Source organism: Microcebus murinus, chromosome 6, assembly GCF_040939455.1.
Source record: "Microcebus murinus isolate Inina chromosome 6, M.murinus_Inina_mat1.0, whole genome shotgun sequence".
Taxonomy (NCBI): domain Eukaryota; kingdom Metazoa; phylum Chordata; class Mammalia; order Primates; family Cheirogaleidae; genus Microcebus; species Microcebus murinus.
The window spans coordinates 83,338,808-83,365,350 of NC_134109.1; the positions used below are offsets into that span (position 1 = coordinate 83,338,808).

General features: G+C 39.0%; 1 protein-coding gene across 2 annotated transcripts; it reads left to right on the forward strand.

The window, feature by feature from the left end:
• The first annotated feature begins 285 nt into the window (after window positions 1–285).
• Window positions 286–26,262, forward strand: EIF3J (eukaryotic translation initiation factor 3 subunit J). Of its 2 annotated transcripts, none has more exons than XM_012766690.3 (8): window positions 286–464; window positions 551–657; window positions 11,889–11,943; window positions 12,531–12,622; window positions 19,011–19,125; window positions 22,495–22,656; window positions 24,564–24,637; window positions 25,181–26,262. In XM_012766690.3, exons 1-8 carry the CDS (start codon window positions 422–424, stop codon window positions 25,310–25,312), a joined length of 780 nt encoding a protein of 259 aa, XP_012622144.1. In that variant the 5' UTR covers window positions 286–421; the 3' UTR covers window positions 25,313–26,262. The 2 variants fall into 2 exon arrangements, with proteins under 2 accessions (XP_012622144.1, XP_075860427.1); XM_076004312.1 differs by having other exon boundaries at window positions 12,534–12,622.
• The last annotated feature ends 281 nt before the right edge of the window (window positions 26,263–26,543 follow it).

Consider the following 26,543-nt stretch of genomic DNA (forward strand, 5'->3'; position numbering starts at 1 on the left):
CGGATGGTGCACCCTCGGGTCGTAGCTGGGATGGGGTTGGCAGGGGAGGGTTGGCGAGGACTGAGGAGAGCCAAGAGCCAGGCAAGGGACCTCCCTACTAACTTCCCTGCACTTACGTTTCCTCGCCGGGCCCAAGCCAGGGCAGCGGTCTCCCCAACCCACAAGCTCCAGGACTATTTCGCGTCCTGGGAAACCGGACGCACTGCCCTGCCATCCTCGAGTCCACGCCCCCTTCCTGCCCGCTCGCGTCGCCGTCGCGGCCGCGGCCGCCAGAAGGGGCGGGGCTTCGGCCCTGGCGCACAGTCAGCCACGGTCCCAGCCTGCCCCGCGCCGGCCAACGAGAGCAAGCCCAGTGACTCACCTCCGCCGCGCTAACTCCTCGCTAGCTCTTCCTCTCACACACGCTCACGCCCGGTTCGAGATGGCGGCGGCAGCGGCGGCGGCGGGGGACTCCGACTCCTGGGGTGAGGAGAAGTTCCGGGGCCAGGGCCCGGGCCGGCGCCGGCCCCACGCCGAGTCAGGCACTAATGCGGCTCGCTCTCTTCCGTAGACGCGGACACGTTCTCCGTTGAAGATCCCGTGCGGAAAGTGGGGGGCGGCGGCGGCACTGCCGGCGGGGACCGATGGGAAGGCGAGGACGAGGACGAGGACGTCAAGGTGGGTGCGGGCCGGGGCGCCGGGCAGCGTGGAAGCGGGCTGGCGCTGTGGCGGGCAGGGCTGTCCGTCGGTGAGTGGGCAGGCGGACTCTGGGCCCAGGGGCGTCGCCCGGGCCTGCGGGCCGTGGGTCCAGGCGCGAGCGTAAGGGCCCAGCAGTGCCCTCTTTTCCTCCGCTTGCCGGCCATGTGGGCCGGCGACGGCCAGCGTGGTTCCCCGCACTCCCTCGCGGAGGGCGGCGGCCTGGGCCCTTGAGGGTCTACGCTTGGGTCTGGATCCCACCCGCCAACTGGCGGCGAGAGGTGACAGCAGCGGCCGGGCTGGCCCACGTGTAAGCTTCGTGGTCCGGAGTCTCTGGCCGGAATGAGACTAGGAAGTTGGGAATCGAGCCCTATGGCTCATACCATATGGAAAGTCTCAAAATTCGCTTGCCGTTTTTTTCTCAGGTCTGCCCAGGGCTAGTGACCCATTTATGAAGGCCCACTTACAGAGTTCGAGCGGTTACATGAGTAAAATATTGTGGCTTAATTTTAACCTTTTTTCCACACGAGAAGAATAAAGTGGAGTAACTTCTAGCCCTCCCTTCCCCCACCCTGTGGTAAAAAAGATAAGCTGAGCACTGAGGTAGCTTACTGTCAATGGACAGAAACGTGGGTAGACCATGCAGCCACCTGAAAAATGGAGTTATTCGTGTACGCGCGAACGACATCTAAGGAAATATTGAAGATTTGGTGGTTGTAGTAGACTGTGAGCCAGTGTTTGTTTATTTCCTATGCCTGTAGATTTGAACCATTATTTACCTTCGTCGTTTGGTTTTGAAAACTCTCGAGGGCTCATATGGCTTTAGATGACATTTACTTTTGTTGGTTTTTTTCCCCCGCTAGCTACAAAAGTCTTAAGTCTAGAATGTTAAGTCTTTCATTAACAAAGTTGTCTGAAACTTAAACTTGTTATTTTTGTGCAGATAAAAGTTTATGTGAAATGGAAGATGGTTTTTCATGGTTTTGATTGAGTGAGTGAATGTTTTATTCTTCTGACTGCTGCCCTTCAGCACAGAGAACTCTACAAATCCTGCTTGGGATGAAAATTTTAAGCTAGATAATCACTGTGAACTTAATAATGCTGTTTTTGGGTTTTTCTCTTTTCTCCTGAGTCTGATGAGCTAGATGTTCGATTTACTGAACAGCTTGAGATTCAGGAATGATCTGAGCTTTGCACACATTGGAGTTAATAAATGAGCAGTAATATTATTGATTGAAAGTACTTAGATGCCTCATTTACATGTTATATAAACATGGGCATGGATTGTGTTACCGGCCTAATTACAAGATATTAGTTAGCTCCCTACGTTGTAGCAGATTTGCAGTTTTGAGCCTTGGGTTAACAAATACAAATAAAAGATTAGAGATATCAAGAAAGAAGTTCCAGAAAATGTAGTTTGAATGGAGTAGTCTGGACTGAGTATCATGAAATAGCCTATCTGGGATCTAAGAGTTGGCAATCCTGATGTATGTAATTCTGAGCACTTGGCTAATTTTGAAAATTTACAAGTTCTAAGGGATCATAAAGATCATCTTGTCCAGTCACTCAGTGCAGAATTTCTTTTATATAAACAACCTATTTCTTTTACATAAACTTTGAAGTAGACCTTGTAGCTCTGAATTTGAACTTGTCCATTATATTCCCGGTTTTATTGGTTTATTTCTGATGAGTTTCTCCTAGATTCCCAAGATACAGTATCAATGGAATAGTTTGATTGCTGGATTTTGGAATCAGACAGACCTGGGTTTATATTGTTGCCTTGACATTTTCTAGATTTGTGATCATAAGCAAGTTATAGTTTCCCAATCTGTAAATGGTCATTATAGGGCCTACATCACAGGGTTATTTTGCATTTTAAATGAAGTAATATGTCAAACCCTAAGCAGAGTTGCCTAGCACTTGTTAGGTATTCAGTAAATGTTAATTCTCTCCCACTTCATGTCTTGATTTTTTTGACTAATGGAAAATATGTTTAGGCTATTTAGATGTATCTGGGGTCTGTTTTTTGCCACATGTTAGGATTTCTTAAGACCAGAAGGAATAAGTGCCCTTCACAGTGTCCATTTACTGTGAATTTTGTATTTTGAGTAGAATAATGATTACCAGCAAGTTTTTGCTTGCTCAGAGGTTACCTAACAAGAGTTGAATTTTGTCACCTTGGATGGTAGTGAATTAGCACCATATTTCTGAATTCTAATGTTTTAGTACTTAATCTTTTTCTGAGGAGATGCAAACAAGGCTTTATTTCCATAAGATCGAATAATCATAGTCCTCAAATAATATAATACATGAATTTTTTAAAAGTTCTCAAAAGCAAAATATGTATAAACAGTGTAAGTTCTTCAGTTTATATCAGCATTTTAAGAATGTAGGTTTAAGGGCAGGCACGGTGGCTCATGCCTGTAATCCTAGCACTCTGGGAGGCCGAAGCAGGTGGATCGCTCGAGGTCAGGAGTTCAAAACCAGCCTGAGCAAGAGCGAGACCCTGTCTCTACTATAAATAGAAAGAAATTAATTGGCCAACTAATATATATAGAAAAAATTAGCCGGGCATGGTGGCACATGCCTGTAGTCCTAGCTACCCGGGAGGCTGAGGCAGCAGGATTGTTTGAGCCTAAGAGTTTGAGGTTGCTGTGAGTTAGGCTGACGCCACAGCACTCACTCTAGCCTGGGCAACAGAGTGAGATTCTGTCTCAAAAAAAATAAAAGAATATAGGTTTAATGTAATTTGTGATGTCCTGGGAAATCAAAGGAAAACTGATGTTTTTGTTTTAGTAATGTGCTCTAACACTTTACTTTCATTTAGTAGACCAACTATTTTGCTGCCCTTGACTTTTCAAAAAGCTATTTGGCAGTGGCAGAAGTGGACTTAGGTGAAACTGTAGAACTGTTAATATTCATGGGCGTAAAAGCCTATGCCTTTTTCTAGTTAAAAAAGTGAGAACTCTGCAGCATGCTTTCCTGTCATCCTAGCTTTATTTATCATTCTTCTTATCCTGATGTTAAGCAGAACCTGAGGAGGGAATTGTTCACTTGGCATATATATTAGAACTCCTTCCTCATTGCTGCAATGATGTGTAGGATGTGTTGACTGAGAATGCACTGAGTACCTACTGGAAGGGACAACACAACTTTTACTCCATTTTACTGGTCTTCCAGCATTTTAGTAGAACAGCTTATAAGTTAAATTTATTCAAAGAGTTTGTGTTAAAGAAACTTCTGCTGTGTTCAGCCATCTCAGGCATTTGCTTCTATAACTGTATTATAGAATTCCTTAAAAAGAAATCCTAAAGAACTGATTTAGTTGAAAACTGCCTGTCTCATCCTGCTTGTTCATCCTCTATTAGAATCCTATTCCAGGGCCAGGCGCGGTGGCTCACGCCTGTAATCCTAGCTCTCTGGGAGGCCGAGGCGGGCGGATTGCTCGAGGTCAGGAGTTCGAAACCAGCCTGAGCAAGAGCGAGACCCTGTCTCTACTATAAATAGAAAGAAATTAATTGGACAACTAATACATATAGAAAAAATTAGCCGGGCATGGTGGCACATGCCTGTAGTCCCAGCTACTTGGGAGGCTGAGGCAGAAGGATTGCTTGAGCCCAGGAGTTTGAGGTTGCTGTGAGCTAGGCTAACGCCACGGCACTTACTGTAGCCTAGGCAACAAAGCGAGACTCTGTCTCAAAAAAAAAAAAAAAAGAATCCTATTCCAATTAATAGTTAAATCTACCAGAGTAAGGACATTTTTCAAGCATTGGAAACAAAACTTGTGAACAACAGAATCTATATTTTAGAGAAATGTGAGATTATTGGGAAATACTCAGGTGAGCATTTTGCCAGAAATTGGATATCTTGAAAAGAGAGAGTGTGTATGTGTGTGTATGTATGTATGCATGTATGTGTATGTAACTTGAGAAAACCTCCAACCATATAGAGAAGTAGAAACATTTAATAAACCAGTGACCAGTCTTATTCCCTCTGTATCCCCACTTTTTCTCCTCCAACAAGATTATTTTGAAGAAAATCCCAAACATATATTATTTCAATACCCTAACAATTTTTATAAACTAGCAAGTTTTGAATTAGGAAGTATGTTTGTTATTGAAAAATATTTTAATTTATTTGTTGTGCTGGACCATTGAAAATAAATATGCCACTTGTTTGGTGTTCATTGTCTTGATCTTCAGCCAGGAATTGGTAGAATTGGTTGAAAACTAGGTGTGTTTTTTTTTTTTTTTTTTTTTTTTGAGACAGAATCTCACTTTGTTGCTCAGGCTAGAGTGAGTACCGTGGCGTCAGCCTAGCTCACAGCAACCTCAATCTCCTGGGCTTAAGCAATCCTACTGCCTTAGCCTCCCGAGTAGTTGGGACTACAGGCATGCGCCACCATGCCTGGCTAATTTTTTGTGTATATATTTTTGGTTGGTCAATTAGTTTCTTTCTGTTTTTAGTAAAGACGGGGTCTCACTCAGGCTGGTTTCGAACTCCTGACCTTGAGCTATCCACCCGCCTCAGCCTCCCAGAGTGCTAGGATTATAGGCGTGAGCCACCACCCGGCCGAAAACTAGGTTTGTTTGTTTTTTGAGACAGAATCTTGCCCCGGCCGAAAACTAGGTTTGTTGTTTGTTTTTTGAGACAGAATCTTGCTCTGTCACCTAGGCTAGAGTGTCATGGCTGCAGTGGCCCAGTCATTAGCTCACTGCAGCCTTGGCTCAAGCAAGCAATCCTCCCACCTCAGTCCCCTAAGTTGCTGGAGTCATAGGTATGAGCCACTGCCTGGGGTTGATAACTATTCTGAATGTGGGATAGGTAGGCATTGAGATGGAACTGAGTGCTGAGCCATTGCAGTATATTAAAAACTTAATGAGTTGAATTAAATGAAGTAGAATTTACTAAGACAGGTGCCTTGACCTCCAGAGACCAGCACAGTCCTGAGATGAAGGAAGAGCATTTGGGCTTCTCTGAAAAACTGAACTGTACTGAAGTCTAGCCTTGCCAGGATCTCAGCAGAGTTCTGTGGCCTCTCAGAGCAGAACCACACAACTTAACAGAACACCAGTAAAAGGTTTCTTCCAGCAAGAAATTATTTAAAGAAAAAAGGAAAGGGAGTATATGTTAGTTCCTAGGCTATTGCTATGGGGCAAGAGTTTTACTGTTCTTTTGAAGCTACTTCTATCTGATGATCTATAAATATATCTTGCTTAAGTTGGAAAGCATTTTCAGCCCTAAATGTGTTCTTGTTGCATGTGACATTCTATAGTTGTGTATCATAAAAGATGACAGAACTAGCCAACCACTGGTCATATCGTTAGAAGTAAAAAGAAAGCAGAGTTTAAAATTTTTCTGTTTTATTTTTAATACTTAGTTGTGTTCAATTAGGAAGCAAGTTTTAAACTTGAAAAGCAGCCATCTCTTTCAGAGAAATGGCTCAAATGATGGGTGTGTATCTACAGGGCAAGAGCATAGATAACCAAGTAGTTTATAAACAGCCTGTTTTAAAGAAGCTGGCCATTTTCAGAGAGCAGCCTGGGTGATTCTTTGGAGATAAATTGGATATTATAGTTGGAAGGTTTATTGGCTACCAAAAATAATTGGGTAAGGGATTTAATTTGATGTTGATAGATAGTCTCTTGAACCAAATAACAATTTAGGGCTCTTTGAAGTGAGTTATAGACTTGCTCCCTATTTTAAGTTAATTGTAGGTGTTTCTCTAGGAACCCTCTTTGCATTTTATCTGAATTTGTTGCCAGCATTTACAAAGTCCTAGTGTTTACAGAAAATTGAGCAGATTGGTAAACATTCTACCTTACATTTACTTTTCAGGTACCTGCTAACTTTATAACTAAGGAAACAAAGCTACCTGGCCTTCTGCTTTTGTAATTACATCTATGTGGATACGTGATTATTCTCTTTTTCCTGACATTACTATGTTTCTTTCTTTGGTAGTAACTTCAGGGCAGATTTGTTGTAAGCACTTTGGGGAGAGGGTTACAGGCAAGACTTGCCTTTCATGATCCCTTTATGGACTGAGGAGCATATGTTGTGGCTCCTCCCAGCACTTGATAGAAACCACTCCTTTTGTTACTAACGTCCATTTTGTGATGGATTGGGGAATTTCTAGGTAGCCTCATTACACCTGCACTGATGGGTGTCTAGAATAAGGTTTATGCTTTGAAGAGGAAAACAGGGGCAGGGATAGAGATGGGACATAGAGTTGGTGTGAGTAAGATACTGTCCTGCGGGAGCAGTGATGTGGGTGGGTGGGGGTGTTTTACTGGGAAAGATAACTGGGGTGCATCAACATTGAACAAAATTGCTCCTCTGTTGCATTTGTTTCTCTGTGTTGGAGGTATTGCGGCGGAGCTGCTTATTTTCAGCCATACTTCTGTGGCCTTTTAGTACTGAAGGCTTGTGGACCAGTTTCTTAAAATTAGCAGAAAAGCACCACAGCCTATTAGAGGTTTGAGGAAGGTAACCAGTGTAGCTGTAGCTGGGCATACCTTCTTAGTTTGAGCCATAACCATTCTCTTTGATGAGATTCCCTATGATTCCAGGGGAACTTTGTTCCAGAACTAATTGAAAGAACAAATTTTGTTGAGGAGGAACTTAGTTCCCAAATAGTTATTTTATACTTCAGGACTCAGGGAAGAAGTTGTATTTACTAAAAACTTTTTTTTTTTTAGCATTATAAGCTGCTTTATTTGCAATAAATTGAACTGTTTACCAAACTTTGAACTTTATAAACAAGTATTTAAGACATGCTTTTTAAAGACCTTCCTTACTATTGTGTTTAAAGACTTAAAAGGAACAGTTTATATATACATTCTTAAAGGATAAATCTTAGTATTAAGGAGTAAGACTGAGGAAGAAAAAGATGAATCTTACGTGTTTCTTCAAAGATGTGTTCTTAGTTGGTTTATTACAGTGAATTAAACTTTATCAAACTGTGCACTTTGTAAAGCAGGTATTTAAAACATGCTTTTTTTAAAGTAATAAATCATTTATTTTTCATGAAATGGTCAAAATCAAATGCTTATTTTTTCAAATTATTTAATTTTTAATTTATAATTGACACAATAATTGTACATATTTACAGGGCACAGTGTTATGTTTCAATGCATGTATACATTATATAATGATGAAATCAGACTATTTATGGTATCCATCACTTTAAACATTTATCATTTTTTTGTGGTGACAACGTTCAAAATTTTCTCTTCTAGTTATCTTAAAATAATAGCTATATTGTTATTAGCTATAGTCACCTTACTGTGTGATAGGACACCAGAACTTATTCTTCCTGTCTAGCTGTGACTTTATTTATTTATTTTTTTTTTGAGACAGAGTCTCACTTTGTAGCCCAGGCTAGAGTGAGTGCCATGTCATCAGCCTTGCTCACAGCAACCTCAAACTCCTGGGCTCAAGCAATCCTTCTGCCTCAGCCTCCCAAGTAGCTGGGATTACAGGCATGCGCCACCATGCCCGGCTAATTTTTTTATATATATAAATTAGTTGGCCAATTAATTTCTTTCTATTTATAGTAGAGACAGGGTCTCGCTCTTGCTCAGGCTGGTTACGAACTCCTGACCTCGATCCATCCGCCTGCCTTGGCCTCCCAGAGTGCTAGGATTACAGGCGTGAGCCACCACACCCGGCCTGGCTGTGACTTTAAAGGAACTTTAATCCATTCAGAGCAGGTCCCTTCATTGTTTTTCATTGATTGTGGGATGGCTGTGTCTAGGCCTGGATTTCCTTATCTGTAAAATGGGGTAACACTACCTTACTTAAAAGGATTGTTGTGAGGATTAACCTTTGTACTCTACATATAAAGCTCTTTGCACAGTGCCTGGTACAAAGTAATCACTCAGTTAATGCTGCCTATTATTATTATTATCAGTATTATTAGAGGGTGTTAAATATGCACCCCTTTGTAGTAAGAAAATGGTCCTTCTATCAGAAGCACTGCATATCGCTCACAGACCCAGCCTTCCTGTGTTCTGTGAAGATTAAAACAACAAAAAATACATGGTAGTTAACTCTTATTTTTAGCTTTCTGGTTCCTTTTTTACTGTGATGTATTGCTATAAGCACTCAAGCAAACCAATGAAGTAAAACAAACATTTGATTTCTAATTTCTACCTGTAGCATCTTAGTTATCCAAATAATAACTAGCTGGTTTACTTTCCATATGTTAAAATTGTGAATTGTGGGTTAAAGTGCCAAGGCAATTTGATTATAAAAGGCAAGATGATTGTAAAAATACATTTACTTTTATAGAAAGTTCCTCCCATTCTGCTTGCAGACCCTGTGGCAGCCTTAATTGGGGTGTTGGATTTTTAATTTCTTTGGTAGACTTAACATATTTTTATTAAGGATCAAGCCTAGGTTAGTTTATATACCTAGACTGATTTAGATTTATGATCTGTCTTGTTATGAAACCAGAAGCTTGGTGTCATAGTTGTGGCACATTAGTCAGCCTCTTCTTCTTAGTAGCGTCAGGGCTTCCTGCTATGCATCTGCCATCCTGTGGCCCAGCTTCACATGGCGTGCCATCATGTGCCTGATGGTTGCTAAGACAATGGCCAGACTACGCTGGGTTTAAATACAGGGCTGTGTCTTTCCCTATTAAACATAAGCCTTCTAAATTCTGTGGTGCCTTTAGAAAAGTGTTTGATAATTGGTTTATATTTAGCTCAGTGATTGAGTTAAACATAGAGAAGACAGAGTATAGATCTATCACAAAGTGCTCTGTCCAAGTTAGAGAGTAAGATCTGTGAAGGTGTTAATCAGCTCTTGGCTCTTCTTTAATAATGGGCTTCAAGTATTATATAGATTTAATTCATTAACCAGGATTGTGTTGTATGGGATATTCCTTGAAATAAATGAGCTATTGGCTAGAGTGTGGGATGCTTTTACCATTTGGGAAAGTAAGAAGTATAAAGTCCTCTCAATTTATAATTTTTATTATTTATTTTAGACACATGGTCTTGTTCTGTCACTCAGGCTAGAGTGCAGCGGCATGATCATAGCTCATTTGCAGCTTCAAACTCCTGGGCTCAAGTGATCCTCCCGCCTCAGCCTCCTGAATAGCTGGGATTATAGGCATGAGCCACCACACCCAGCTCAATTCTTTATTTGAAACAACTGTGAATCACTTTAAGAGAGGCTATTAATTTTGGCTTGGTTGTCTTGTATTTTAATTGCTAATGGAGAAGCTTTTTGTTGAGTTCAATAAGTTGATGTAAGGTACATATGGAAAAATAAACATGGGGTCAGGCGTGGTGGCTCATGCCTGTAATCCCAGCACTCTGGGAGGCCAAGGCAGGAGGATTGCTTCAGCTCAGGAGTTCTGAGACCAGCCTGAGCAAAAGTGAGACCTTCTCTCTACTGGAAAAAGAAAAAAGAAAAAAAAAAAAAATTAACTAGCTGTGTGGCATGCACCTGTAGTCCTTCCCACCTACTCTTGAGGTTGAAGCAGGAGAATTACTTGAGGCCAGGAGTTTGAGGTTGTAACAAGCTATGATGGTGCCAATGCCCTCTACCCAGGGCAACAGAATGAGACCCTGTCTCAAAAAAAAAGAAAGAAGGAAAAAAACAAACATGCAAGAAAGGCCAGGAAAATACTAAAAAACCTGAAAGCCTACAAATGGGGACTATAATTAAAATAGTATGGTACTGGTGTATGAAGAACTAGTAGACCAGTGGGATAGGATAGAAAGCCCAGAGGTAGACCAGGTACATATGAAAATTTACTATATGGTAAATCACGGGGTATTTTAATCTGTTTTATGCTGCTATAACAGAATATAATAGATTGAGTAATTTGTAAACAACAGATTTATTTCTCATGGTTCTAGAGCCTGGGAAGTCCACTATCAAAGTGCTGGCATCTGGTGAAGGCCTTGCTGCATCATTCCATGGTAGAAGGTAGAAGGACAAAAGAGCACAAGGAGTTGGGGGGAGGAGTCAGAACTCGTCCTTCTATCAGGAACCCCCCTCCACTCCTGTTATAACTAACCCGTTCTTGTGATAATGGCATTAATCCATTCATGACGGCAGAGCCTTCATGACCTAATCACCCCTTAAAGGTCCTACCTCTCTTAATAATGTTGCATTGAGGATTAAATTCTAAACACGTGAACTTTGGGGGACACTTTCATACCATAGCACAAGGCAAAGATGGACTTTTTAGTAAATGATGCTGTGACAACTGGCTAACCATTTGGGAAAAAAAAAAGAACCATGCCTCACACCATACACAAGAAAATACTCCAGATGGATCAGGAATCTAAATGAAAAAACAATGAAACCCTACATATTCTAGAAGACAATGTGGGTGGATCTTTGGTATAAGAAAAGACTTTCTAACTGACTCAAAATCCAGAGGCAATGAAAGAAAAGTTTGATACATTTTATTGCATAAATTGGGTGGGATGCATAGCATTTCATGGGGAAACACTACAGGCATTTCCATTAAGAGAGAAATAAAGAAAGGATGCCCATTATTTCTGCTGCTATTCAACATTGTACTAGAGGTTTAGACAGTGCAGTTAGGCGAGATAAATCAACCATGGAGCATAACAATTGGTAAAGAAGAAGTAATGCTATCTTTTGTTTGCAGATGATACAGTAGTATACCTGGAAAGCCCTAGGGAATCAATAATAAAGCTAACTTAAGTGATATATGAATTCACTAAGGTAACAGGATATAAAATTAATATATAAAACCCAATAGCTCTTCTATACACAAATACGTACTTGTATATAGACTTTGGGCTTTATGTCCTATCCCACTGGTCTATCTCTTCATACACCAGTACCAAATAGATATTTGTGTATACAATGCAATAGTAGCCAGTTAGAGGACATAATAGGAAAAAAACTTATTTATAATGGCAAAATAGAAGATGAAATACTTAGGAATAAACTTTAAAAAAAAGTGCAAACCTCTAAAGGAAATTTTGAAACACTCCTGAAAGATACAGAAGTACACTTGAACAAATGGAAAGATAACCCTTGTTCTTAGCTAGAGTAGCTCAGCATTATAAAGATGTCAGTTCTCCCTGCATTAATTTAAAAATTTAATGTGGTACCAGAAAAATACCAGCCAGCTTGTTTCTTTGAAGTTAGATAAGTTGATCATAAGGTTCACATGAAAAATGAAACATGTAAGAATTAACGGAGGTCCTTTTCTTTAGGATAACTGGGATGACGAAGATGATGAAAAAAAAGAGGAAGCAGAAGTAAAACCAGGTGAGCCACTGGGACACCTCCATTTTTGGTTTTATATCTTGGTGAGCATTTGGTACTTATGTTAAGACAAATGAAAAGATGCTCATGAAGTTGAAAATTTTATTTAGAAACCAAGCATTCTTCCATTCCCACATTATTTTCTTCTCTCTATGTCTCTTCTCCTTAAAAACATCCTCAAAACATAATTAGATTAGATACCTGCTGTATTTCTGTGTGAATGCTTGGTGTTATTAGGAGGAGAGTATAGGGGATGTGGCTTTATACTTGAATGATATAAGTTGTGCCTAAAGGATGATGTAGAAATATGAAGGGAGATATTTGGATCTTAGGGGTCAGATTAGAGAATAGGAGGGGGCATGGCGAGGTGCTGCAGATGGCTGGCTTGCTCTCTCAGCAGAAAAAAAGAAGAAAAAAAAATAGGAGAAGGGAGAGTCTCAGAATTTCTCCATTATTTATGAGGAAATCATCATTTGAAACTGAAGTTGGGAAAAGTTTGGACTCTTAAGTATATAAGTATCATGTCTGTCTCATCCATAAACTAGAAAATTTTCTGTATAAGTGTGAATGAAACATTTCTTTACTTTCAGAAGTAAAAATTTCAGACAAGAAAAAAATAGCAGAGAAGATAAAAGAGAAAGAACGGCAACAGAAGAAAAGGCAAGAAGAAATTAAAAAAAGGGTAAGTACTATTCATTTTCTAAAACAAAAAAAATTCTCCCATCAGAGGTGGTATAGTGTCTTAACAGGCTACAAATAATTACCTGGCAATTTGAAGGGCTCTGTAAGGACTATACATGGATACTATAAGATAGGTGAAATCCAAAATAAATTGGTAGTTTTTGCAAAAACAGAACTGAAGGCCTGGTATAGTGACTTACTGTAATCCTAGCACTCTGGGAGGCTGAGGCAGGCGGATCATTTGAGCTCAGGAGTTTGAGACCAGCCTGAGCAAAAAGCAAGAGCAAGACCTCGTCTCTACTGAAAAAATAGAAAGAAATTAGCTGGACAACTAAAAATATATGGAAAAAATCAGCCAGGCATGGTGGCACATACATGCCTTGTAGTCCCAGCTACTAGGGAGGCTGAGGCAGAGGATTGCTTCAGCCCAGGAGTTTGAGTTTGCTGTGAGCTAGGCTGATGCCACAGTACTCTAGCCTGGACAACAGAGTGAGACCCTGTCTCAAAAAAAAAAAAAAAATCAAAACTGAAGCTTTATGTATTAGAATGCCTTTTAGCTTTTCAACAAACACTCAGGAACAGTCATGATTTTGCAGTGACCACAGTCAATGATTTTTGCCAGTGCTTGCAGTTCTTTCTAGTCATGATTAGTCTTTATCTATAGTGTACATATTTGAGTGAAATACAAAAAGTATTTGCTTCTATACCACACACTATGTAAATGTTTTCTTGAGTATTTGGAGTAGGATCAGGAATATTGTATAAATTTATTTGCTTTCAACATAAAAGCAAAATAGCATAATGAATAATACATATCACTTAAATTTAAGTTGTTAATGTTTTATTTGCTTCATGTGTTCTTGTTTCACTAAAATATAATCATGTAAATAAAAAAAAATATGCATTTTGCCTTGAAATACTTTAGTATACATCTCCGAAAAAGTAAGGATGTTTCTCACATGATTACAATAGTATTATCACACCTAACAAATGAATAATAATTTTTTAACATAATCGGTGCATATGTAGATTTTGGTTGTCACAAAATGTCATTTAAGTCTGTCAAACAAGGACCATGTATTGCATTTGGTTGTTATTAATAGTATATCTTAAGTCTTTTAGAGTGAGCATCTGTCTCTCCACCACCTCCATCCCTGCCCCCAATTATATTACTTGTTAAAGAGACCAAATTAGTTGTCTTGTAGAACATCCCACCTTCTAGATTTGTCTGATTGCTTCTTCATAATTGCAATTTCCTATAACTTGACAATTAAGTCTAAAAGTTTGATTAGATTCAGGTTAATTATTTTTGGCTGGGATACATTAGAAGTGATGTTTTGTTTCATATCACATCACATCAGAAGTTGTGTAATGTCAGTTGTAGGTGGTGACAAGCCTGATCCTTCCATTATAAAATTATATTTTTCCTTTTGCAAATAATCCAGTTTCACATTAACTTCTCACCTGGTAGTTTTAGTGTCATTGATGATCATTGCCTACTTATTTTATTAGAGATTGCAGAATGGGTGATGTTTTTCATTTTCTGACTTCTTTTCTATGTATGGGCTGGCTTTTTCTTTTTGATATTTGGTTACTTTGGTTTGTACCGGAAAGCAGAGTAAAAGCTTAATTTTTTAATTACCAATTTTCATGCTAAGGAGAAGGTATAATAACATCAAATGGTAAAAAAAAGTGGGTATTTTTGGTTTTACTTTTTTCTTTTTTGGGTAAATTTATGGTCTTACAGCATTTATTGTTTGTTTTGAGATAGGGTTTCGCTCTGTTGTCTAGACTAGAGTGCAGTGGTGTCATCATAGCTTACCACAATCTCCAATGCCTAGGCTCAAGAAATACTCCTGCTTCAGTAGTCGCCTAGGACTACAAGCATACAACACTATACCCAGCTAAATTTTTTCTTTTTTTTTTTTGAAACAGAGTCTCAGTCTGCTGCCCGGACTAGAGTGCTGCGGTGTCAGCCTAGCTCACGGCAACCTCGACCTCCTGGGCTCACGCAATCCTGCCTCAGCCTTTCCAGTAGCTAGGACTACAGGCATGCACCACCATGTCTGGCTAATTTTTTCTATATATTTTTAATTGGCCAATTAATTTCTTTCTATTTTTAGTAGAGACAGGGTCTCACTCTTGCTCAGGCTGGTTTCAAATTCCAGACCTTAAGCGATCCAACCCCCTCTGCCTCCCAGAGTGCTAGGATTACAGGTGTGAGCCGCCGAGCCCAGCCTAATTTTTTTTATTTTTTGTGGAGTCAGGGTTTTGCTATGTTGCCCAGGCTAGTTTTGAACTCCTGGCCCCATTGATCCTCCTACCTTGGCCTCCCAATGTGTTAGGATTATGGGCATGAACCACTGTGCCAAGCCAACTTAGAGATTTTTATAAATTTATTGTTTTACTCAGGTATAGTGATTATTTTTTTGATGCTTAAGTTGTCCCAACTTTGGCCAGTAGGAGTGGAGTCCCTTTAAACTGGTTCCTGTGTTCATCTTTTTGATAGACCCCCCTCACCCCCCTCCCACTATTAGTCTTGAGAGCATCCTTGTTTCTGGCACAATAAGTTCCAGACTTACTTGGTAAGCTCTCTTCCTCACATCTGGAACCAACAACTTCTCTAAGGTTCTTTTTAGTGGGAAATGATGTTAAAAGACCAAATCTAGGTGCTTGGAGTACTCAGTATCATTAGGGTGGCCTTGCTTTCTAGACCCCTTTTCGTGGACTAAGCTAGGAAAGAAACTTGTTTGTAATCATTAGTTCATATCAATACTTTCTCTTATACTGAAAATCTTGGTTTCAAATAATAACATAATTGTTTGCTTTTTCCTACATTACCACTATTACTACTAACAACATAAAACTACTGAATGAAATTTACGATTTCTTTACAGTTTATTTTAGCTTAAAATGTATCCTGCTAAGAATGTATGATCAAGTCCTCAGTTCTAAAATTATTTGATTGCTGGGTGTAGTAGCTCATGCTTGTAATCTTAGCAGTTTGGGAGGCCGTAGCAGGAGCATTGCTTGAGCCCAGGAGATCTAGACCAGCCTGGGCAACACAGACCCGGTCTCTACAAAAAAATTAGCAAGGCAGGATGGTGTGTGCCTGTAGTCCCAGCTGCTTAGGAGGCTGAGGCAGGAGGATCACTTGAGCCCAGGAGTTTGAGGTTGTAGTGAGGTATGATGACACCACTGCATTCTACCCCAGGCAACAGAGCAAGATCCTGTCCCCAAAAAATGAATGAATGAATAAATTAATTTTTACTATTTTCCCTGTATCACTTTATGTCTTGTTTTATGTATACTTTAGAGTCATTTATTATATTTGAGTTCTTCAGAAATCAAAATTAGACAAAAATAGTATTCTCAGAAAAGTAGTCTCAGATTGTCAAGAGAGTAGATCTTAAATATTCTCACCACAAAAAAATGGTATATGAGATGATGGATATGATAATAAGCTTAATTTAATCATTTCAGGAGGTGTGCAGATATCACATGTTATATACTGTAAATATATACAGTTTTTATTTGTCAGTTATACTTTTATAAAGCTGGTGGGGTAGGGGGAGTTTCAAATATCCGTTCCTGTCCTCTTCCCTATTGCTTATTGCCTCCTGTAAGAAACTATTTTCATTAATTTCTGGTTTATTTTTCCTCATTCTTTTTTTTTTAATGCGGTATAATATTCCATTGCCTAGATGTACCATTATTTATTTCATCAGTTCCCTATGGGTGGGGCAGTTGGATTTTTCTCCTCAGTCCTTTCCTTGATAGACAATACTTCAGTGAATAACCATATATGTATGTCATTTCTAGTGAGTGTATGCATATTTGTAAGATAAATTCCCAAACATAGTATTGCTGGGTAATCACTTTTATAGTCTTGATAAATGTTCCCAAATCATCTTCCATGGCGGGTTGCAGTAATTTGCATTTGCCATCAGTGAGAGTACCTGGTTTCCCTCAGTCTGGAACATTTTAGATGCTTTAAAATAATTTGCATGTCTAAAAATACCTGCATGTGTGTCTATGATTAGAGCAAGCAATAGAGTCTTATAACTCAGTCTAAGGAGTTATATTGATTGGATCTTCTACGTCATTGAGGTTAGAATTATACACATCTTGTTATATCTTGATATTAGTCTCCATTATGAAGAAACCTTAATTTCAGTGTATATAGCAGGCATCCTCAAACATCAGCCACATTTTATTAATCCATTCTTGGATTGATGGGCACTTGGCTGTTTCCACAGCCTTGCAATTATGAATTGTGCTGCTATAAACATTCAAGTGCAGGTGTCTTTTTTGTAGAGTGTCATTGGATCTTTTGGGTAGATGCCGAGCAATGGGATTGCTGGATCAAATGGTAGATCCACTTGTATCGCTTTACGGTATCTCCATATTGTTTCCACAGAGGTTGGACTAGTTTGCAGTCCCACCAGCAGTGTAGGAGTGTTCCTCTCTCTCCGCATCCACGCCAGCATTTGTTATTTGGAGACTTTTTGATAAAGGCCATTTTCACTGGAGTTAAGTGATATCTCATTGTAGTTTTGATTTGCATTTCCCTGATGATTAGAGATGATGAGCATTTTTTCATATGTTTGTTGGCCATTCTTCTGTCTTCTTTAGAAAAGTTTCTGTTCAAGTCCTTTGCCCACTTTTTAATAGGGTTATTTGATTTTTTCTTGCTGATTTTCGTGAGTTCTAAGTATATTCTAGTTATCAGCCCTTTATTGGATACGTAGGATGCAAAAATTTTTTCCCATTCTGTAGGTTGTCTGTTTACTTTCATGACTATTTCTTTGGCTGTGCAGAAGCTTTTTAGTTTCATCATGTCCCATTTATTTATTTTTGTTGCTGCTGTGATTTCCTTTGGGGACTTCTTCATAAACTCTTTGTCTAGGCCGATGTCTAGGAGAGTGTTTCCAACATTTTCCTCTAGAATTCTAATAGTTTCATACCTTAGGTTTAAGTCTGTTACCCAGCGTGAGTTGATTTTTGTGAGAGGTGAAAGGTGTGGGTCCTGCTTTAGCCTTCTACAAGTGGCTATCCAGTTTTCCCAGCACCATTTATTGAAAAGGAATTCTTTTCCCCAGCATATGTTTTTGTCTGCTTTGTCAAATATTAGATGGCTATATGAGGATGGTTTTATATCAGGATTCTCAGAGCTGTTCCACTGGTCAATATTCCTATTTTTGTGCCAATACCAGATTGTTTTAATTACTACAGCTTTGTAGTATAGTTTGATATCTGGCATATTAATACCTCCCATTTTGTTTTTGTTGCTGAGAATTGTTCTTGATATTCGGGGTCTTCTTTGGTTCCATACAAAACGTAAAATTATTTTTTCTATATCTGTGAAGAATGCTGATGGGATTTTAATAGGTATTGCATTGAATCTGTAGATCAGTTTGGGTAGTATATACATTTTAATGATGTTGAGTCTGCCGATCCATGAGCATGGAATGGATTTCCATCTGTTTACATCCTCTGCTATTTCCTTTCCTCAGTGTTTCATAGTTCTCCCTGTAGAGGTCTTTTACCTCCTTGGTTAAGTATACTCCTAGGTACTTTAATTTCTTTGTTGCTATTGTGAAGGGTATTGAGTCTTTAATTTGGTTCTCAATTTGATTGTTGTTGGCGTATACGAATGCTTCTGATTTCTGTGTATTGATTTTGTATCCTGAGACTTTACTAAATTCATTGATCAGTTCCAGGAGTTTCTTGGTTGAATCTTTGGGGTTTTCTAGATATAATATCATATCATTAGCAAACAGTGAAAGTTTGATCTCTTCTGCCCCTATTTGGATACCTTTAATTCCACTTTCCTGTCTGATTGCTGTAGCCAGGACTTCCAGCACTATGTTGAATAGAAGTGGAGATAGTGGGCAGCCTTGTCTGGTTCCAGTTCTAAGTGGGAATGCTTTCAGTTTTTCCCCATTCAGTATAATGTTGGCTATGGGTCTGTCATATATGGCTTGTATCATTTTTAGGTATGTCCCTTCTATGCCTATTTTCTTAAGTGTTCGTATCATGAAAGGGTGTTGAATTTTGTCAAAAGCTTTTTCTGCATCTATTGAAAGTGTAATCTTTATTTTTAAAAAAGGCTATAGAAATACCCCAGTCTTCCTCAAATCTCAGCTCTGTCACATTACCAGCTGTGTTACCTTCTGTTACTGTGGGCAGGTTATTTAACCTTTCTGTGTCATCATTTTTAATATGTAAAATTGGAATAAGAATATCTAAAGTGGTTAGAAGAATGTTTTTTGAAATACAGTAATCACTTTGTGTTTGCTATTATTTATAATTATATAATACAGAAATGTACTGGGTCCATCATAATCCCAGTCCTTTTTAAAAACTTCTTTTCTATCTCGTTTCAGTTAGAAGAACCTGAAGAACCTAAAGTGCTAACACCAGAAGAACAATTAGCAGATAAACTGCGGCTAAAGAAATTACAGGAAGAGTCAGACCTTGAGTTAGCAAAGGAAACTTTTGGTAAGATAGTAGTACAATCACAGTGCAATATCGAACTCGTGAAAACTCCGTAAGTTTTACTAGTTCTGAAAGTTCAGAAAGCATCTCCTTTTTTAAAAAGATATATTATACTAGCTAATTTAGGTATTAGAAAACAGTTTTAAATCTTTGTGTACATTTGAGATTTCATCACTTGAGAAGGTAGAATGAGATACATGTTTAGATTTTTGAATAATTGTTTTGAGTATCAAATAAAAGATGGTGAAAATCACTGGACCCAAATAAAGTATAAAGTACACTGTTGCCTAGAATATATTTATCAGCTGGATGAAATGTGAGGTTTATAGCTTTGAAATCTAAATATTGAACTGACTATAGTTTGTCCTGTTGTCTTAAGTCTAGGTAAGACTTAGATAGTAGGGTGCTGGCCCAGGTGGGCCTTCAGTTTTGGCTATGCCTTCTTGTGCTTAGGGTTGTTTCTTTCTGTGGCCCTTCTTGGCCTTTACCATGCTGTATCTGTAGAGGGCCTCTGTTTCTGTGTGCCATGCCTGTAGCCGTGGTTAGTGCATGAGATAAAAGAAATTTGTAAGCTCTGCAATTTGGTAACACTCAGTGTTCCAGGGGAGAGTTGCATGGTGTAGAGGGAAGAGTAAGAGACATAGCCAAAGAAATAGTTAAAACACTCACTTCATTTAACCAAGTTTGTTGTTGTCCTTATCTATTAGATACTTCTCAGAGTAGAAGATCATGTTGAAATAGTTAAATAACTTTCAAATCTATAGCCAAGAAGGAAGGATCTAGTTATTCTGATAATGCCCACCCACCCCTGCCCTCCAGCCTTTTCTCTGAAACAGATCAAGCAGGCTGATGGAGGGAACCTTTCTCTTTCTATGGGGCATGGGTAAAGTACAACCTTATCTATCAGTGGACCTCTAGCAATCTTAAGAGTTGCTGTGTATGTTCTGTGAACCAGTGTATTCTTGGCACGTTTTAACTGCACTCATCTAATTATAGGGGGCACTTGGCCATTATCACGTATCTTCGTAGGATGGTAAAAGCTGCCCATGTGTTTAGTAAAGAGGCAGGTTTGTGGAGCTTGCATAAAGCCTTGTATGGGACACCAGTTACAGGCTAAAAGGTTAAGCATTATGCATCATACACTGTGTTTAATAGGATTTTACTGTTGTGTTTTTCATACTAAATTACTGAGCCCTCGGTGTTGTTTACAGCTAATTAACTTGACATTGAGAAGGATACAAGAGCATACCTGTCTCTTAACCTTGAACTCTTTTATGCCAAATTTTGTCTGTTTTGATTTAACACATTCTTTACCCTTGTCTAGTATCTTCTGGAGTTATATGAATACTTTCACAGGATCGATCTTACGTTTCTTTCTTTTTTTTTTTTTTTTTCTTCTCTCCCCACTGTACTGTGGGCTGTTCTTTGACAAGCCCTTAAAGATCATTCCTTTTGTGCCATGGACTCCTTTGACAGCTCCTGAAGCCTCTGGGTCCCTTCTTAACATAGTTTTTTTTTAAGAGGGTCCCGCTTTGTTGCCCAGTCTGAAGTGCCGTGTCCCCATCATAGGTCACAGTAACCTGGAATTTCTGGGCTCATGTGATCCTTCTGCCTCAGCCTCCTGAGTAGCTAGGACTACAGGTGCCCACCACCACGCTCAGCTGATTTTTTAATTTTTGTAGAGATGGAGTCTCCTGTGTTGCCCAGGCTCGTCTTGAACTCTCAGACTCAAGCAGTCCTTCTGGCTCAGCCTCCCAAAGTGCTGGGATTATAGACATGAGCCACTGTGCCCGGCCAATATGTGTTTTTTTATAATTATTATGGTCATACAATTGTTGTATATCTTTATAGGGTCCATGTGATGGTTTGATACAGACATGCAATGTGAATTAATTAAATCAGGGTAATTGGGGTGTCCGTCACCTCAGACATTTAATATTTGTTTGCATTAGAAACAATCTAATTCTATTCTTTTAGTTATTTTAAAGTCTACCCTAACTTACTGTTGACTATAGTCATTGTTGTGCCATCAAATTGTTTACTGACTATATTTTTGCACCCATTAACCATACTCACTTTATCCTTCCCTCCTTGATATCTTTTCCAGCCTCTTGTAACCATCATTCTACTCTGTCTCCATGAGATCAATTGTTTTTAATATTTAGCTCCCACATATGAGCAAGAACATCCGAGATTGTGTGTTTGGCTTATTTCACTTAACATGTTCTTTAGTTCCATCCATGTTTCCGCAACTGGCAGGATTTCATTCTTTTTTAGTGGCTATGTAATATTCTGGTGTGTACATGTACCACAGTTTCTTCACCCATTCATCCGTTGATGGACACTTAGGATGATTCCATATCTTGGCTATCATGAATAGTGCTGCAGTAAACATGAGAATGCAGATATCTTTTCAGTATACTGAATTCCTATCCTTTGGATATATACCCAGCAGTGGGATGGCTGAGTCATGTGGTAGTTCTGTTTTTACTTTTTTTAGGAACCTCCGTACTGTTTTCCATAGAATGTGCCTTTAAATGAATATAATACATAGCATTTTATTTGTAAAGGAAATCTATTATATTGAAATAGAGATATCAAAATACTAAACAAACTTGTGATACAGTATTATATGCTGCTTTTTTTTTTTTGAGACAGAGTCTTGCTTTGTTGCCCAGGCTAGAGTGAGTGCCGTGGCGTCAGCCTAGTTCACAGCAACCTCAAACTCCTGGGCTCAAGCAATCCTCCTGCCTCAGCCTCCCGAGTAGCTGGGACTACAGGCATGCGCCACCATGCCCGGCTGATTTTTTCTATATATATTAGTTGGCCAATTAATTTCTTTCTATTTATAGTAGAGATGGGGTCTCGCTCTTGCTCAGGCTGGTTTCAAACTCCTGACCTCGATCCATCTGCCTGCCTCGGCCTCCCAGAGTGCTAGGATTACAGGTGTGAGCCACCTCGCCCAGCCTTATATGCATCTTTATTAATGTATTAAATTAGATCTAGGGGCAGGTCTAATAATTCAAGAGCAATGATGACTGAATAATATTGCAAGATTTCTGTAACATCTGTAATGTCATATGAAAAGTGTGAGCTCTATTGGTAAGTCAGGTTTTGCTAACACCATTGTGATTTATTGCCTATAATCAAAACTGAAGGAAATATTAAATTAGAGGTTAGTAAAAATATAAATATGTAATTTTTTTCTAATTAAAATTTAGGGCCCCCCCTCCAAATTCAGTGGGGGTCACAAGTTAAGAACCCCTGTTTAGAACGAAATAGCCAGGTTGTTCAGATAGCTAATTGGTTTATAAACTTAAAAAAAAAATCCTAACTCCCTGATATTTTTTCTGTGCTTCTTCTCTCTTACAGGTATTAATAATACAGTTTATGGAATAGATGCTATGAACCCATCTTCAAGAGAGGACTTCACAGAATTTGGAAAGTTACTAAAAGATAAAATTACACAATATGAAAAGTCACTATATTATGCCAGTTTTTTGGAAGTCTTAGTTCGAGATGTGTGTATTTCATGTAAGTAATTCTAATCTCTAGCGCCTGAGGGTAAATTTTAGTAGGACATTATACTGAAGAGAATGGAGGGGGTTTTTTATTTGTTGTTTTTTTTGGATGCTATAATATAGACTCAGGATTTGCTCTTTAGCAGTTACCTTGGGAATGTTGTTCTGCAAATATACAATGAATTTGAGTGTTGGGATTTTTTTGAGGTGTGGTGGAAGGCTGCCCTCTTAATTGTTTTACAGTGGCTTCCCAAAGGGGCATTTAGGCTTGTTGGCAAAGCAGCTGATAAAACTCACCTACTCTTTTTATCTAATTATCTCTTTTTGTTGTTTTTTTTTTTTTTGAGACAGAGTCTCACTCTGTTGCCCTGGCTAGAGTGTCATGGCATAAACCTAGCTGACAGCAACCTCAAACTCCTGGGCTCCAAGCAATCCTTCTGCTGCAGCCTCCTGAGTATCTGGGACTACAGGCATGCACCACCATGCCCAGCTAATTTTTTCTATATATTTTTAGTTGACCAATTAATTTCTTTACAATTTTAATAGAGACGGGGTCTCACTCCTGCTCAGGTTGGTCTCAAACTCCTGACCTTGAGCAATCCACCCACCTCAACCTCCCAGAGTGCTAGGATTACAGGCATGAGCCACCGCCCCTGGCCTAATTATCTCTTGAAAGGGGCTAGATATACCTTTTGAGGGAAATGAACTCTGGGCATATAAGATTTTAGAAATGGTGAGATTTCAGAGACTTGTCTATTTTACCAAATGAGAAAGCCTAAGACAAGGTACCAGTTGCACAACAGAGCCGCACCCATTGTCTGGGCCCATGGGTGTGGTGCCATGCCCCCTGAGAGGATCATGAATTTCCAGGCAGGGTGAATGGGAGTGGCAACCTTGGGGAGGGGAAGGTGCAACACTCATATAGAAGGGACTGGTTTTGCTAGTATTTGCTGTTTTTAAGAGTGAGAAAAAAGAATCCCACAAATGAATTTTAAGTTGGGTTTTCTTTGAGAAGGTATCACTAAGCTGGGGGTTCTCAGTTTAATCAGTGATATACCCAGAGTTAGTATTTTATTCTACATTGTATTATTTTTCCTGTTTTTGGAGATGTTTAAAAAGTTTGAGGACCCCTGGTTTAGACTAAGAAAGAATGGTAGCTCTTGGGAACATTGAGCTATAAAGACACAGTTTCTCTTTGGTTAAGCCAAAGGTGTGTTGGTGACTATCAGTCATTAAGCTAAATTTTTGTTGCTGAGTTTACCACTTAATTTTTGTTTTGAGACAAGGTCTCTGTTGCCCAGGCTACTATCATCCATCGTAGTTCACTGCTACCTCAAACTCCTGGACTCAAGCAACCTCCTGCCTCAGCCTCCTGAGTATCTGGGACTACAGGCGTGAGCCACCATGCCTATCCCTGCCATTTTACTTTAACACATTAACTGCCATGTGAGTTGTATTTAACTCATGCTAGTTTTGAGCCTGGGGCCTCATGAAGCATATATAACTCACAGGTCTCTTCACCTTGGGAGCCACGTGAACTATTTTTCAAGTTGCATATAACTGATGCACAGAATGCAATAAAAAATAACAAATTTTTCATTACATTAGAAAAGATTGTTTTGTTTTCTAAGTTTTTCTATTTTCATAATAAAACACCATGGCCCCAAGGAAAAATTTTTTCTAGTATGGCAGTCAGTGTGTTAAATAGTGAGTTCTGATTTGTGAGCCTAGCCATAGGCTGAATAATTCTTTATTACCTTATGTTTAAAAGGAGAAATTCATGGCCCTTTTAAGTTGCTGAAGTTTAATGGTGAACAAATTAGATTTCTCATAATACTTTTGGAATGTATATTTTACTTTTACTTATTTTTCAGGATGCTTAAAAGTTAAAGTTTAATAGTATGCTTTTTTTTTTTTAAGTGGAAATTGATGACTTGAAAAAGATTACCAATTCATTGACTGTACTGTGCAGTGAAAAACAGAAGCAAGAAAAGGTAAGAGCAGGCTGTGTAGGGAAATGTGTATTACATTAGGATGGGATTATAGGCAGAATGTTCAATAAATACAGTGAGATAGCCCTATCCTAAAAAATTTAAAAGTCTAGCAATTCACTAATACCATTGAAGTTGGAATAGAACAAGAATATGGGAGTCTCAGATGTCTCTCTTCTAAAATGGGGATAATACCCACTTTGCAGGGTAATGTGAATAAAATAAGCCACGTGATTAAAGGTTACCCTTTTGTGTTATTTTACGTTTAGGAGTACTTACCCACACTATCTAAATTTTCTCCTACCATGAACTTAAACCCATGCTGGAGGGCTAGGTATCCAGAGCAGGAACAAGGACTCAAGTTTTAGAGTGACTCTGGAAACCTTTTGCAGGCCTACTTAGGTATATAACATGTAGGCTTAGATCTTTCTTAGAGCACTGAAGTTTTTCTGGGATCAGAGGTTGTAATGTCTCTATGAAGGTTGCTATACCAGATAAGATGTCCATAGCAGATAGTCTCATGAATTAACTCTCTTTCATCTTTAGCAAAGCAAAGCCAAAAAGAAGAAGAAAGGTGTGGTTCCTGGAGGGGGATTAAAGGCCACCATGAAAGACGATCTGGCAGATTATGGTGGTTATGATGGAGGATATGTACAAGACTATGAAGACTTCATGTGACATTTTATCTTCTGGTGTCTTCTTTATGTTGCCCACAATCCCTTCAACATGTAGCACAATTTCCTTTCCTTTCAGTTCTGCCAAATGCTACAATCCAGAAGTGCAGTATCTTTTGTGCTGGTTATTTAACCCCTTGACACTTAGGTGCTAATGTGCGAATGAGGGAACTTGGATCTTGCTGCCAAGGGGTTAAAATTGGGAACCTCAGTTGCTACTAAATCATAGTTCAAAACAAAACAAACCTAATAATGTTGTCATTGTTGCTATCTGATTCCATAGCAGCAGTCACTAAATTGGAAACAAAAGGTTGTGACATGATAAAAAAAATTGTGTAGTATTTACCAGCACCATTCAGTAATACAGCCTTAACCATACCTCCTTGAACTACTTCATAACTTGTCAAGAAAAGCAGTTTGCAGCAAGGGCATGTGGTGTGCACCTAGTATTAAAATTGCTTTGTCTTAAAATTGAGCGTGAGGATATTAAAAATACATTGTGAAGAGGACTGCTTATCTCAGAGTGAAGATACTGCGGCTGAAAAGCACTAGTTTGATAAAAATTAAAAGACCAAAACCCTCCAACTTTGAAGCTGAAGAAGGTAAACCTCTCCATTACTGCATTACAAGTTGTGGAATCTCTTGAGTGCATAGACTGTCTAGTTTTTATTTATCAGACTATTTCTACTGATGGAGTGCTTCAGGTGGGGGAGGGAAACTCTTCACCTGTTTTTATTTGCCTGATGTGTCTGAGAAACAGATCTCCTTTGTTCTCCTAGGCTACAATGGAACAACTTTTAACAGGGTTTTGGCATTTCCTTTCCTTTATAAAACATGCTCAGCAAACTGCACCAGTTAACTACAGTTTGGTAAATTGTTATGTTAACAATTATGACATCTGCAATGTTTTATAAAGCAACTAATTTAATAAAATCACTATTGTGAGGACTTAAATTTTGTGTTACCTCCCAAGAGATATTTTTGAAGAGTATAGATAGAACACAGCTCTTGGGACTAGAGTTCTCTATATACTAAAGCTTAATAAATGCTTGACAAAGTTAACGGCTTTAAAACAAGAATGATTTGCCAGGTCCTTAATGTCACTGCAGAGCAAAAAAGGCTGCCTCCTCCTCTTATTTATTTGTGGAAATTATTTTGTTATTTAGCTACTAAGGCCTAAATAAGTACTTAGAAGAATTATTTATTTGGAGTAATTGAGCCTATAACTCAGGTTA

Bases quoted from the DNA above. Each gene is read 5' to 3' on its own strand.
- EIF3J (XM_012766690.3), top strand. From the start codon at position 422: ATGGCGGCGGCAGCGGCGGCGGCGGGGGACTCCGACTCCTGGG. The intron at 465-550 runs GTGAGGAGAAGT...TCTCTTCCGTAG, and splicing joins GGGGGACTCCGACTCCTGGG to ACGCGGACACGTTCTCCGTT. The intron at 12,623-19,010 runs GTAAGTACTATT...ATCTCGTTTCAG, and splicing joins AAGAAGAAATTAAAAAAAGG to TTAGAAGAACCTGAAGAACC.